This window comes from Bos grunniens, chromosome 2 (assembly GCF_055505025.1).
Source record: "Bos grunniens cultivar Pamir isolate PY7600 chromosome 2, Bosgru_T2T1.0, whole genome shotgun sequence".
NCBI classification, from domain to species: domain Eukaryota; kingdom Metazoa; phylum Chordata; class Mammalia; order Artiodactyla; family Bovidae; genus Bos; species Bos grunniens.
The window spans coordinates 116,985,107-117,000,801 of record NC_141166.1 but is presented as its reverse complement, the minus strand read 5'-3'; the positions used below and the strand labels follow the sequence as shown (position 1 = coordinate 117,000,801).

The window sequence follows — 15,695 nt, the reverse complement described above, 5'->3', positions numbered from 1 at the left end:
AATGGGATCTAGAAAGACTTTTCGCCAGTTAGGGCTCTTGTATGTAAGGGGAGTGCTGCTAAGTCACTTCAGTCGTGTCCGACTCTGTGCGACCCCATAGACGGAAGCCCACCGGGCTCTGCTAGGATTCTCCAGGCAAGAACACTGGAGTGGGGTGCCATTTCCTTCTCCAGTGGAAGAGGAATGGATAATCATTAAAGAAATGGAGGAATGAGCTTCAGAATGGGTGGTAAGAAGTTGGGCATATAGATGTTTTATCTTTGAAGCTGGGAAAGAAAATCTGGAAGACTGAGGCTGGTGCAAGGAGCACATGTGATAAAGCCCAGTCACTAATTAGTCTGTGAGGCCTGAGTAGATAATGGATATATATCATTTTTCCCAAATCTTGCGTTATTGCCTAATGAGTATATCTGACTTTTCTAAGAATCTGTGAACAGAACACATATTCCTGGTGCACTTGAAAAACCACCCAGGTCCACCAGGCCTCTATTTTGTTTCTAAGACCTCTTTTTGGATATCACCCTCTCAGTAAGGTTATTTGGAGCTATTCTGACCTTGTCTCATTATTGTAACTTTTCTAAGTGTCTTTAATGTAGGGGAGGGGGAAAACCAGATAATAATATCACCAAAAACTAAAATCACAACAGCTCAATTTATGATAGGATGTATTTCTCACACACCAGGGAAGTCCTAAAAACAGCATCAGTGAAGAGCAATTACAGGAGGCTCACAGTTGTTGCAGAGCCAGCTCAACAATTCTTAGAGGGCTGGCTTCATGTAAACAGCTGTAGAATAGTAGTTAGATGATTTTCTTCGTGTTCTTGCAGGGAGACTGTGTCTCATCTGATGCCATTTGCACTAAAGGAGCACTGTTAATGACATCTATACCAAATATCAGGTCAATAAATTGCTTCCCTTCATTAATCTGAGTGTCAGTGTCTACACTAATGATATTTATACAGAAAAAGGTCTCCAAGAAAGATAACAAGGACCTGTTTATTGTGACATGTGATGGTGGCCCCATAAAAACAAGCAAATACATAGGTGGTCTCTTGACTCTAGTGAATCAAAATCGCTTCACTTTTTATTCTTTGAGTGACTTCTGTGAGCCCAGCACTGTACTAGGTCATTACAAGCAATGAACAAAAACCTTCACACAGCTTAAGGTCAGCAGGGAAACAGAAATCATCACCCACATATATAATGGACTGTGAGGGCCATTAAAGAAAAATACAGATTTCTTTGGAAGAACTTAACAAGGGAAACAAGTTTAGATGGCATTTGACCATTTTTTCCAGAAAGCTCTGAGCTTCAGGTTGGAAAAGCTTATAGTCTTGTATGGGTGATGGTGGGTCTCCTTGGGAGTCTTTGTTCTTTAGTCACTCAGTTGTGTCCAGCTCTTTTGCGACCCCATGGACTATAGCCCGCCAGGCTCCTCTGTCCCTGGGATTTTTTGGGCAAGAATACTGGAGTGGATTGCCATTTCCTTCTCCAGGGGGTCTTCCCAATCCAAGGATCAAACCCACAGCTCCTGCCACGTCTCTGGCATTGCAGAAGGATTCTTTGCTGCTGAGCCACTGGAGTCTAGGTAGGAATGGATGTTGTGCCTCCATAACCATCAAATCTGTATATGATTCTCAAGAAAGTGGAAGTTTCCTTATCTCAGCTATTAAATAATGGAGTTCTGGTGAGATGCTTATGGATGACAACGACCATTTGTGTAATTAACAACAGGTTCACTGTGTGTCTCTAGGCAATTGTGTAATATTTAGACTCACCCTTGCCACTCTCAAGCTTTAGGTGGATTTAAAAAAATGCCTTGAGTTGCTGTTGGTTTACTTTTCGTGAAACCATGTCTGGACGCGGCAAAGGCGGCAAAGGTCTGGGGAAAGGCGGCGCTAAGCGCCACCGTAAGGTTCTGCGCGACAACATCCAGGGCATCACTAAACCTGCTATCCGCCGCCTGGCTCGTCGTGGTGGTGTGAAGCGCATCTCTGGGCTCATCTACGAAGAGACCCGCGGGGTCCTGAAAGTGTTTCTGGAGAACGTGATCCGGGACGCGGTCACCTACACCGAGCATGCCAAGCGGAAGACAGTCACCGCTATGGACGTGGTCTACGCTCTCAAGCGCCAGGGCTGTACTCTCTACGGCTTTGGCGGTTAAGCTTTCCAGTTTGCTCTCAGGAGCTTGATTTCAACCAAAGGCCCTTTTCAGGGCCAAAAAAAAATAAATAAAAAATAAAAATAAAAAATAAAAAAATAAAAAAATGCCTTGTCCCCGTGATGCCACACTGACTATCAGTGTACATTGCTTCATGGATAAGCTGGGGCTGCTTCTGGACAGAGTATTTTTTTCTCTGGATTCTGGTGTCTGTGAGGTGACCCAGCTGATTCAGGTGTTCTCAAGCTTTCTGGACTCAGCCTGACAATGGCATCAAAGACCCTGAGTCTGACTGGTTGTCAGGAGATGCAGATGTGAAGAGCACTCTGGCTTAGCACCGCCTACAGTTATGCTAATTCAGGAGGAGCAAATGCATGTCCAAGAAAATGCCACTCCCTGGTGGAAACATACCAGCACCTGGAAAGCTCATAAAATAGTATAAGAATAGACCTTCCATTTGTGCCTTTATCCTACTGAGTCAGGGAGCAGATACTAGGATGTATCATCATTTGACTGAACTGTACTATCATTCCTGAAATGTACATTACTGAAATGCATGCTTCCTCCTCCTCACTGATTACATTATTTGAAATCTTGGATGTCAGTCACTTTTAAATTCTATCTTCCCTGGTGGCTCAGAGGGTTAAGCTTCTGTCTACAATGTGGGAGACCAGGGTTTGATCCCTGGGTCGGGAAGATCCCCTGGAGAAGGAAATGGCAATCCACTCCAGTACTCTTGCCTGGAAAATCCCATGGAGGGAGGAGCCTGATGGGCTACAGTACATGGGGTCGCAAAGAGTCGGACATGACTGAGTGACTTCACTTCTTTAAATTCTATCATCTGTTTTTTTTTTCTCTAGGATCTCACAACTGATCCTCAGAATGTAACTCCCAAACACAGGAATTTTCAAATTTATCCTCATTATAAGAGAAGATATTTTCCAGTTTCCAAAAGGAAAGAATTACTAGTTTTATAAATTGGGTTTCCCGTCTCCTACCTGCCCAGCTGTGTTTTAGAATATTATTCAGGATTTGACTGCCATGTGTTGGCTTCAAGGGTAGGAGGAAGCCAGCATCGTTCGGGGAAATCTATTAGGTTCTTTAAGTTCACAGGTGCTTAGTCACATAACATACAATGGCATACATGTGTCTCCCAACAAGGTTCCAGGGTTGAAAGTGACTGTTAACTTCATGAGGACAAGGGTTATGACCCCTTTTATAGTAATGCTTTTTTATAATGCATTTACTCCACTCACTGGAAAATGCCTGTTACATAGTAAGGACTCAGTAAATGTTTATTGAGTAAAAAAAGATATTTTGTTGAATAAAAAAGGAAAATCAGGGCTTTCTAATTGGAACTGCTAAATTTAATATTTCTAATTTAGCTCTTGGTTTAGTTAGAAATGAAAGTGTTTGAAAGCCTCACAGAGCTGAGTAGGTAAATGGTTGCTTAAGAACTAAATATTTTGCATTTATTCATTGACGGTAAGTGAAACAAGCAAAAGTCACCAAGTGACCTTAATACTTCAATTACGTGCTCATCTGTGTTTTACTATCACACGTCACCTGAAAAGTTATCTGCTCTGAATCTTCTTCTACTTGGCATTCATGTTGGTGGTGGCGAAGACAAGAGATGTCGTCAAGGCATTTGTGAACATACTTGATGTCTTTCAACTTAGCCATTGTAGCCTGGAATCCTCAGTGCCAACAAGGTGTCATCAGCCCCCAGTATTTTATGAGCCTTTTAAAAGGGTGAGCATCCAGGAATGATATTCGTGCAGTTTGTCAGGGCGCTGTACAAGAACTACTTTGAGGAGCTGCTTCTTGGACTGAAATCAAATTGCAATGGCTCCACACAGCCGATGGAGGTTTTAATATCAGTCCAGTCCCTCACCCGCAGAGAACACTATTAATAACCAGGTAAAAGCTTTTGTGTATAAGCCGATTCCACTTACAGTTATATCATGTCAGGTGAATGTCAGTGTTCTGTCTTGTGTTAGTCATAATGATGGCTAATATGATCCATACAGGATAATAGATGGGGTGGGAAGGATTACAGAGTTAAAAATCAATCAGGGCTTTCTCATACATTTCTATGCTTTTGTGGCTGGTTAAATCATCAAAGTCTCAAGATTGATTTTTTTTTTTTGCTTTAGTAATCAATCCTTCACAATCTGTTACCTTTCTCCTCTTCCTTCTTCTCCCACCCTAATTTTTTTCTTAACATGTAGACAAGAGTTAAATTCTTTCTCTAGATAAATACACAGAGGCATTCTTTGCCCCAGAAGGAATATTTATCACAGGAGAGATTTATCTAGTTTTGGAGGCAGAGCTAGAAAGTTGTGTATGCTACTGTACCAGACAGGCAAGATATGGAGGCTGATAAGCATGAAGTAGTTTGTTCTTTTAAGAAATAAGTCATTTATGCTTGGATGTTTGGTATTTTATTTTCATCAAAGCAGAGGCTCAGTTTATAATCTCCAAAGAAAATCCGGTGTTAACATTTATACAACGAGACATGTCAGCACGAAACACCTGCATCTTCAAGCACTAAATGGAACGACAGATCATGTATCTTTGGCTTTGAGATATATATGATATATATGTGTGTGTGTGTGCTCATGCATATTCACCAAGGTTCTAAGACACAAGGATGAGAGTGCTAACTTGATACAGAACAGCTCGGAGGGGAAGCCATACATCTGCTACTCCTCAGAATTTAGATCTTTGTGGTTAAAAAACACTAAAAATGTAGGTAATCATCTCAGAACAGGTTGACAGTAGTTTTGTGAGGGGTGAAAGGGAGAGAGAGTGGGACTTAGAGATGGCCAAGAAGTAGGACAGGAGCCTGTGATGGGCCCGTCTGGGGAGCTGGGAGGCGGCCGGTGTGCCAGCACAGCTAAAGCCGTGGAGGTGCTGCTGCTTGCACAGCAGAGGGTGGCCGGAGAGCTGACCCGGAGTAACCGCACTCCATAGGTGTGGAGAACATAGGAACCTGGAAGGGGATATTCATTCATTCACTAACCACAGTCTTACATTAAATAGACACTATACAAGTTATTGTAAACCAAGAACTTGGATGCGAGGAAATAAACTTCACAATTGATGGGTGCAAGACACTTGGTACTCTAAGCACAGAGGCAGGCAGGAAGCTTTAGGGTTCAAGGATGACACTCTGGAGAACAGGGTCGCAAGAACAGTCCAGGAGCTTTCTCCACAGTACCTCCCGACACATGCTGCACTTAACACCTTCTGTTCGCCCCTCCAGAATCGCTCATTTTCTTTCACTCTGTATAGAACAGTCACTGGACTTGCTGTCCCTCTGGCCAACAGTGAGTCCTAATAGGAGGTTGGAGAGAAGGATGGTGTCGGCAGGTTTATCCCCATCAGTGGCCTTCTAAAGTGGTAACATAGCCTGGGACTGGCTATGCCCTCTGCCCAAAGGTCAGAGCTTCTCTTGAGGCAGCCAACTTGGCACACTTTCTCTTTCTGGGTTCTGGTAGCCTCACTTCCCGTTCCCTTTGGGCTTCAGGTTAAAAGTCAGGCTACTGTCTATCTCTTACGGTTTCCTTATACTCAGTCCACACATTTGTAAATTGTTCATTTTAATCTTCCCTCAAATTATCTTGACTGTGACACTGCCTCCTGCTACCACCCAGCCTGATACATATCCCAGTTCCATCACTCTCTCTCCATCTCTTCTGCTACCACCTAGTCCTGTAAGGTTACTGCACTGGCCTCCTAATTCACTGCCTCATTTCACTTTTGTGTTCCTATAGCCTACTCATGGGGTTCTGTGGTGGTTCAGTGGTAAAGAATTCACCTGCAATGCAGGAGATGCCCATTCAATCCCTGGGTTGGGAAGATCCCCTGGAGAAGGAAACAGCAACCCACGCCAGTATTCTTGCCTGGGAAATTCCATGGACAGAGAAGACTGATGGGCTACAGTCTATGGGGTCACAAAAAGTCAGACACAACCAAAACCACTGAGCAAAGCCTACTATTACGTAGCAACCAAAACAATCTTTTATTTATTTATTTTTTCAAAACAATCTTTTAAAAAATGTAAATAGGATCATAAAAATCCCCTGCTTAAAACCCTTAAATGACTGCCCAGCACTTTTGTAAAACACAAAGTTCTTACCCTGACTTGGGATACTCTTCATGGAAGAATCCCTTCTTTCTATTCTGGCCTCATCGATGACTACACTCTGCCTCAAAACTATGTTCCAACTACCCTGGCCTTCTCTGATCCCCAAAATACTCCAGTGATTTTCCTCTCTGAACATTAAATTGGCTGCTCTTACCAGCCAAATCTCAGAAATGTCATGCATGACCTACCAAGATAATGTGGCCAAGCTGTCATTTTTCCATGACATTATCTCTACTTACTACATAGCTTCCTGCCTAACTGCTTCTTTCTATCTATCTATTCATCTATCCATCCTCCCATTAGAATCTAAGCTCTACTGGAACAGGGAACTTGTCTTGTTCTGTACTGTATCTCTACCACACCATACAGAATCTGACATATAGTTGGCACTCATAAGCTTATTGAATGAATGGATAAGTTCAGTTCAGTTGCTCAGTTGTGTCCAACTGCTTGTGACCCCATGAACTACAGCACGCCAGGCCTCCCTGTCCATCACCAACTCCCAGAGTCCACCCAAACCCATGTCCATTGAGTAGGTGATGCCATCCAACCATCTCATCGTCTGTCGTCCCCTTCTCCTCCTGCCCTCAATCTTTCCCAGCATCCGGGTCTTTTCCAATGAGTTAGCTCTTCGCATCAGGTGGCCAAAGTATTGGAGTTTCAGCTTCAACATCAGTCCTTCCATTGAATAACCAGGACTGATCTCCTTTAGGATGGGCTCGTTGGATCTCCTTGCAGTCCAAGAGACTCTCAAGAGGCTTCTCCAACACCACAGTTCAAATGCTTCAATTCTTTGGTGCTCAGCCTTATTCACAGTCCAACTCTCACATCCATACATGACCACTGGGAAAAACCATCAGTTCAGTTCAGTCACTCAGTCATGTCCGACTCTTTGTGACCCCATGAATTGTGGCACGCCAGGCCTCCCTGTCCATCACCAACTCCTAGAGTTCACTCAAACTCACGTCCATCCAGTCGGTGATGCCATCCAGCCATCTCATCCTCTGTCGTCCCCTTCTCTTCCTGCCCCCAATCCCTCTCAGCATCAGAGTCTTTTCCAATGAGTCAACTCTTCGCATGAGGTGGCCAAAGTACTGGAGTTTCAGCTTTAGCATCATTCCTTCCAAAGAAATCCCAGGGCTGATTTTCTTTAGGATGGGCTGGTTGGATCTCCTTGCAGTCCAAGGGACTCTCAAGAGTCTTCTCCAACACTACAGTTCAAAAGCATCAATTATTCAGTGCTCAGCTTTCTTCACAGTCCAACTCTCGCATCCATACATGACCACAGGAAAAACCATAGCCTTGACTAGACAGACCTTTGTTGGCAAAGTAATGTCTCTGCTTTTGAATATGCTATCTAGGTTGGTCATAACCTTTCTTCCAAGGAGTAAGCGTCTTTTAATTTCGTGGCTGCGGTCACCATCTGCAGTGATTTTGGAGCCCAGAAAAATAAAGTCTGACACTGTTTCCACTGTTTCCCTATCTATTTCCCATGAAGTGATGGGACCAGATGCCATGATCTTCATTTTCTGAATGTTGAGCTTTAAGCCAAAGTTTTCACTCTCCTCTTTCACTTTCATCAAGAGGCTTTTTAGTTCCTCTTCACTTTCTGCCATAAGGGTGGTGTCATCTGCATATCTGAGGTTGTTGATATTTCTCCCAGCAGTCTTGATTCCAGCTTGTGCTTCTTCCAGCCCAGCGTTTCTCATGATGTACTCTGCATAGAAGTTAAATAAGCAGGGTGACAATATACAGCCTTGATGTACTCCTTTTCCTATTTGGAACCAGTCTGTTGTTCCATGTCCAGTTCTAACTGTTGCTTCCTGACCTGCATATAGGTTTCTCAAGAGGCAGGTCAGGTGGTCTGGTATTCCTATGTCCTTCAGAATTTTCCACAGTTTATTGTGATCCACACAGTCAAAGGCTTTGGCATAGTCAATAAAGCAGAAATAGATGTTTTTCTGGAACTCTTTTGCTTTTTCTGTGATCCAGAGGATGTCGGCAATTTGATCTCTGGTTCCTTTGCCTTTTCTAAAACCAGCTTGAACATCAGGAAGTTCATGGTTCACGTATTGCTGAAGCCTGGTTTGGAGAATTTTGAGCATTACTTTACTAGCGTGTGAAATGAGTGCAATTGTGCGGTAGTTTGAGCATTCTTTGGCATTGCCTTTCTTTGGGATTGGAATGAAATCTGACCTTTTCCAGTCCTGTGGCCACTGCTGAGTTTTCCAAATTTGCTGGCATATTGAGTGCAGCACTTTCACAGCATCATCTTTCAGGATTTGAAATAGCTCAACTGGAATTTCATCACCTCCATTAGCTTGTACAGAAGACAGAGATCAAGACCATCCTCATGGAAAAGAAATGCAAAAAAGCAAAATGGCTGTCTGGGAAGGCCTTACAAATAGCTGTGAAAAGAAGAGAAGTGAAAAGCAGAGGAGAAAAGGAAAGATATAAGCATCTGAATCCAGAGTTCCAAAGAATAGCAAGAAGAGGTAAGAAAGCCTTCCTCAGCAATCAATGCAAAGAAATAGAGGAAAACAACAGAATGGGAAAGACTAGAGATCTCTTCAAGAAAATTAGAGATACCAAGGGAACATTTCATGCAAAGATGGGCTCAATAAAGGACAGAAACGGTATAGACCTGACAGAAGCAGAAGATATTAAGAAGAGATGGCAAGAATACACAGAAGAACTGTACAAAAAAGATCTTCACGACCCAGATAATCACGATGGTGTGATCACTGACCCAGAGCCAGACATCCTGGAATGTGAAGTCAAGTGGGCCTTAGGAAGCATCACTACAAACAAAGCTAGTGGAAAAACCATAGCCTTGACTAGATGAACCTTTGCTGACAAAGTGATGTCTCTGCTTTTTAATATGCTGTCTAGGTTGGTCTTAACTTTTCTTCCAAGGAGTAAGCATCTTTTAATTTCATGGTTGCAATCACCATCTGCAGTGATTTTGGAGCCCCCCCAAAATAAAGTCAGCCACTGTTTCCACTGTTTCTCCATCTATTTGCCATGAAGTGATGCCATGAATGAATGGATAAATGAGTGGGCAAATAAGAGGACCCAGTCCTAGAAGGAACAGAGAATAAACCTAGTTTCTAAGACAGAAATTCAAGCAGGAAATATGCAAGGATTGGGCTACTAGAGCTGTAATACTCTTTAATAAGTGAAAGTTGCTCTGTCGTGTCCGATCTTTTGAGACCCTATGGACTGTAACCCCCAGGCTCCTCTGTCCATGGGGATTCTCCAGGTAAGGATACTGGATGAGTTGCCATGCCCTCCTCCAGGAGATCTTCCCAACCCAGGGATCAAACCCAGTTCTCCCGCATTACAGGCAGATTCTTTACCAACTGAGCCACCGGGGTAACACTCTTTAGGACCAGATAGAAACTGTTTTGTTGTGTTTGATGGAGGGTCTGGGGGTTATGTGGTAATGGCCAGATAAGAACTCTAAGAGTCATGCTGGGGTCAGAGTTCTTCATCTTTTGTGCGTGTGTGCCATAGACCCCTTTGAAAGTTTGATGAAGCCAATAAATCCTTTCTCATAAAATATGTTTAATGCATAAAATAAAATCTCTAGAATTATAAGAAAAACCAATCATATTGAAACACAGTTATAAAATGTTCTAAAATTATGGTTAGTATTACATTTGCTTTATATAATAGATTAATAATAAAATAAATCTGATACATGTAACCACCAGAATTTTGAAATAGTGATAAATATAAATGGTATTTAGAGATAATGGCATCAACATAATAATAATATGAAAAAAAGTATATATATATATATGTAATTTCTGTAAGTTTCAGATGTGCTCATTTTGCTCTGGCTTGTCTGCATTCACAGTTCAAGGAAATACCAAATTTTGTTAGAATGTAGTGAAAATAATTGTTCTCTCACTGAAGTTCACAGATATCCTTTATTCTATCCATGGGCCCTTAGAAGTCCCTTTAGAAACTTAATGGAGCTGGGCCTAGAGATGGAAGTCCAGCAGCTCCTCCAAGGGTAGAGGGGACTGGCAGAGGCATGTACTGCTGCCAAAACACTGCTCTATAGGAACACTGAAATGACCCCAGGATGACCAGAGACTTGTGAATCTCAAAAGAGCTGAGAATCTAAGGATGCTCTCTTGTACAGATCCAAACCACTATCCTTTTGAAAACTGAATTTCTCCACTGGAAATCATGAGAGAGAATACTTTCTGATGTGATGTTTGGGGCTTGATACTTTCCAATAGTCAAAGAAACAGTTTTAGGAGGAGGATTCATGCAGTGTCTCTGTGTTTCTCTTGGTTCCCATACACATAAAATGAAACCCTGCAGTTCTGCAGGACATTCCACACATATTTGCTATAAAAAAGAATCCCCCTTGAAGAGTGTTTTAGGATAAGCCATTCAAGCTCTACCATTGAATCCGGAATGCATAAGCACTTACAGATGGGGTTCCTTTGGTTCATTCATCACATTTATGATCCGTAGACTCTCTCCAAAGTAGTTTCCTCTTTAACCACATTGGTTTGGGATGTATGAAATACATCTGTAATTGATCAGAGTTGGAGATGCTCCCACTCACCCCATTTAGAAGATGAGTTCACTTGCAGGTACCCCCTGCTCCTGGCTATAAGGAAACAGGCCCAGAGCAAGATAGCCCTTCAAAATGCAGACTTGTGGCTTATTATTTGCTTGGATGTCCTTGGCTTCATCAATCAGAGGACTTTAATAGAATGCAAATTATTCATATGAAATCTCTGAAAATAATGGAGGTCCTTTCCTATGTATTTTGTGGGACAGGTCTACAGCTTGGAAAGTTTCTCACAAATTTAGCCCTTAAGATTGTTTTGGTCCAATTAGAATAACAGAGGAATTTAAATCTAGGCATTGAGTAATTCAAGGGGCCATAGAACCTTGATATGTGTTGAACCAGAGTCTGGTGTGCAAAACTTGGAAATCCTTCAAGGTTTTCTTGTTGTGTGCCACCTATCAGTTCATCTTATATAGGAAGGTTTTCCAGGGGTAAATAATCCTAATGCTTTGTGACAGATCTTGGCTTTGTGGCAAATTTTCAAGTGGATTTGAATGGCTTTGGGTTGCTGAAATAATTCAATACAATGTAGGTTGACATGTGACATCTTATTTTATTAAGCAAAGAAATTGGAATGGAAATCAAGAGCATGAAACATTCTTTGCTAAAATAAATCAGCAATAATTCCCTATAGGGCTGGAGGAGAGGAAAGTCTGGCCTTATAAGCCTGCCCTTCTGACATCTGACAATCAAATTAAAGCCAGGTGTAAGCTGTATCACCAGAGCCTGTCCCTTCTAATCACTTCCTGGTTTTTGTAGCTACTATATGTAATTCTGATAAGTAGCACATGCTCTCTCAGTAGGGACTTCTGAAAATACTCCACAGAAATCATGAAACCATGTAAAAAGGGCAAAAATGCCCACTTTTTGGTTTGAGTTTATCGTGTGGAGTGCTAAGAGCTCGTTGCTCATGGGATGGATGATTTTTCATCCTGTCTGCTCTGACACAGCTGATTGTTGTTCGTGTCTGATGGCCTTCCAGGCCATAGTTCTCCGAGAGGGTCAGATTGAAACACATTAGTACTAACTAGAATTCAATACCCTTGACAGGAAGTCACAGTTGAACCTGACTTAGGATTGTGGCCCAGGGTCCTCTGTTTCCACTCCCAGGTCAAAGGCTTATTACGCTTTAAGCCTAAACTTTTACAAGTAATTAACAGTTGAATCTTCTCTGAGCTCAATTCTCTTATCCATTTTCTAACCAAATTCCCATTGAAAACAACAACTAGGCTTATTGATTTAATTTAGACTAATTTAATTTTAATCGATGATAGCAGTTGCCTTCATTGGAAGTTTAAATTAAGAAAGTCCCAATGAAGTAAACTAATGGATTTTGGTATTTCATAAATACTTATCTTGAAAATGTTATGTCTAGCTGTGCCTTTAAAAGAAGTAGAGTTCTTTAACTTTTGAAAAGCATAAGAATCAAGTAAAGAAATGATTTGTCAGAAATAATTGAACACTCATAGGGCTGAAAGCTCTGTCTAAAGTCCTGTTCTCCACATTGAGAAGTGATTGGTTTAAGAATAATTTCCCATAAGCCACTGTGTTGAACAGTCATTCACCTTGAAAGCCAAGTCAGAGTGAGGGGAACTTTGTCAAGGGAGCAGAATCCTGAAAGCACAAATTTCATTCTTTTCTAATTACTTAAAAAAAAAAAAAAAGTCACCCCCCCCCCCCCCCCCCCCCCCCGCCCACCAGCATGTAGGGAGAAATCTAGGCCTTGTTGCTATTTTAAGAAAAAAATGATTAGTCTTTTTCTTGCTATGAAAACTTTAGCTCATGAATCTTCCAGTGATTTTTAGGACTTAGGAATAATTTGAAGACTGGGCTTTGTATGTCGAAGCCTTAAATTCTATGGTCAGAAGTGCCCAACATTAAGTTATGTTTTAAATTCTGTTTGGTTCCCTCCACTTCCATTCTGAGTTCTAATGTCTTTTCATCTTGGCCGGAAGCTGCAGCTATTTTTCTCTGTGTTTGACCTAGCCATTTATTCCACTTTCTTTTGGCAGAAGAATAGAAAACAACATTTGCAGCATCCCTAAATTAATTATACTTTTCTCAAGCTAAAGAACTGTGACAGAACCACAAAACAGCAACTGAAAACTAATTCCTTAAAAGAATATGAAAAAAGGAAGTTGTATAAGATAGGGTAATTAATCTTGCAATAAAAATAATTGTTTACAGTTAAAATTAATGTAACATGCATTCCTCAGCAGATAATAAATTATGGACTTTCTCATTAGCATTTGAATTGATTTCCTCTAATTTCTGAGGAGCCCATGAGCATGTGACTAGATTAAGTTTAATTGGACTACAGCTGGTGCTGATTGTATGCACATGGGGTGGGCACTTTGCTGACTGATTGGCTGTCTCTGCATTTTGTTTCCATTATCTTTCTCTTTCTCCACTGTTTTTTTTCCTCCAGGTAGAAAGACTGAAAATACTAGGGTCTTGATATGGAATTAAACTAGAGAAAGGATGGTAGCTTTGGATGTTAGGCAATGAGTTCCCACCAAGAATGATTATGATATAATATATGATTATCATATACTTGTTATTAACCATCTTCTCATCATTACATAATTATTATTTTGTCAACAGCTATTTACTGAGCATTTTCCGTGTACTGGTATTGCACTCAGTACTTCATGTGTCGTTTAATCTTTACAACAGTAGATGTTATTATTCTTCCCATTTTAGGAATGAGTAAATTAAAGTTCAGAGGGGTAAATAATTTGTCGAAAGTGGCACAGATAAATATGTTAGAGAGATTGGAAAGGCTTTTTTTTTTTTTTTTGGATTCTAGGGATCATGCTGTTAACCATTTTACTATTTTGGTTATTTGACATTTCAAGCAGTGTAATTACCCTGACAGTGGGGAATGAAAAATAAGTAGTCTGTGTTCCTAGCTAAGCATCTGGGTGATCAGCAGAGCATCTACAGAAAGAGGAAATAGCAAAGAAGGGGTTAACTTGGAGCTGATGAAGGACTATATGGTCACCATGGAGATAGGCAAGGTTTCTCAGAGGCCCATAATTAGGGAAAAAACATGAGTCCAATTAATATTGGGATTCCTAAGAAGTGGGAAGCAACCAGTATTTCACAAAAATTGAGGGGATGAATTGGTAAAATTTAGGCCCAGTTCTACTAGGTTGTATCTGATTAGAGCTGAGAAAATTAAGAGGAAAAGAGTAATGGTTCTACAATGGATGTTTTCTTTTAGAATAAATTTCTCACTTACATGAAGTAGAAGAACTATTTAGAGAAATTTGAAAAATAAGCTCCTCCAGATTTTGGTGGTGTGATGCTTTGGTGTCTTTCTCTCTTGAGAGAGAACTTGGGTCCCATCCCAATAGGAATAGCTCAAACCTATTGCCTTATTGATTGGAGAAGGAAATGGCAACCCACTCCAGTGTTCTTGCCTAGAGAATCCCAGGGAAGGGGAGCCTGGTGGGCTGCCGTCTATGGGGTCGCGCAGAGTCGGACACGATTGAAGCGACTTAGCAGCAGCAGCAGCATTGCCTCACTGATATATGTATGTATACATAAAGGACTAGTTTGGGAGTAGGGGTTCTCTCAGCAGAAGATAAAATAATTTTAGGTGAATTTAGTGCCTTTTTCTTCAGATTACCATTAGCACCTGCACTTACCCAGCGTCCTCGTTTTACTCTGCCTTACCTCACAGTCAGCTGTTGACATGATGGTTTCCCAAACACTGGGCAGTCTGTGCGGATGGGGCCTCTAGGTGTGACAAATACACCAAAGTGCAGGTATTAGCTACAAATCTACATAAAAATTTCCTAATTCTAAATATAGCTAGATCTTGAAAACTTTTTCTTTCTCTCTTGTTTGCCAAATATCTCTTACCACACAATATTGTATTCAGTAGGTTATTAATTAATTCAAATGTTGTATGTAATTATATGGAGAAACAGGATTTGATCATGGTACCCAATATCAGTGTTAGAAAACATATTTGAGGTTATACTTCTGAATATATAACTAAGACCAAGGTAGAGACTTGCCAGAGTATTAAACAGGGGACCCATATTTTTTAAAATATACACACAATTTAGGTTTCTCCTCCCTGCTTAAATATTAATCATGGGAAAGAAATAAAAATTAGACACTTGGCTGATGTGCCTATGTTTTAGCTGAGCTGACAAGTCCAATATAAATGCCAAGGAACCAGTCTGCTTGGAGCCTACTTGGATCCTTTGACTTTTGGCATTTTTCACTAAGTTCCTAGATGGCTCCTCTCTTTTTCACTCTCCTCTTGTTTGGAGCTGTTAAAAATCTGTAATCCCTAGTCTTTGTTCCAGTTTTATCAGAAGTTGAAATACAGCCCCCACTTAAATTTTCCCAATAAACAAAGTGCCATGTTGTCGCAGCCTAGCCTTTCACCTCGTTACGGTGGTAGCGGAGTGTGATGTCACAGTTGACCCAATACCAGCCTGCCCATAAATGATACAGCCTGTTCCCCCTTTGCTTCCTGGCTCAAGCACTGGGAAGGAGCTTAGTATGAAATTCATGCCGTGTTGACAGATTTAAAAGTTGCTACAAACTCTAACAGACAGCAACTGCAGTTTGTAGACACACACGACATGCACCGTTCTCTTGTATTCCGAAGTGATGACATTCTTCGTTTAAAGAGTTACGTTTATATAGCTCATTACTGTGGCCTGTCTATGAAATGAGGGTGGTGGAGAGAAGGGGAAAGAAGGCTAAATTGGATATGAAGACATTTACCAGAAGAATTTTCCAAATGTTAATGAGCAGCT

General features: G+C 41.2%; 2 protein-coding genes across 9 annotated transcripts in view; both read left to right on the top strand.

The window, feature by feature from the left end:
* LOC147378618 (uncharacterized) overlaps positions 1–15,695 on the top strand; it is a 210,410-nt gene that overhangs the window by 94,243 nt on the left and 100,472 nt on the right. The window lies entirely within an intron of this gene.
* Positions 1,809–2,209, top strand: LOC147378619 (histone H4-like). The gene has a single exon (XM_086363743.1). It carries the CDS (start codon positions 1,853–1,855, stop codon positions 2,162–2,164), a length of 312 nt encoding a protein of 103 aa, XP_086219869.1. The 5' UTR covers positions 1,809–1,852; the 3' UTR covers positions 2,165–2,209.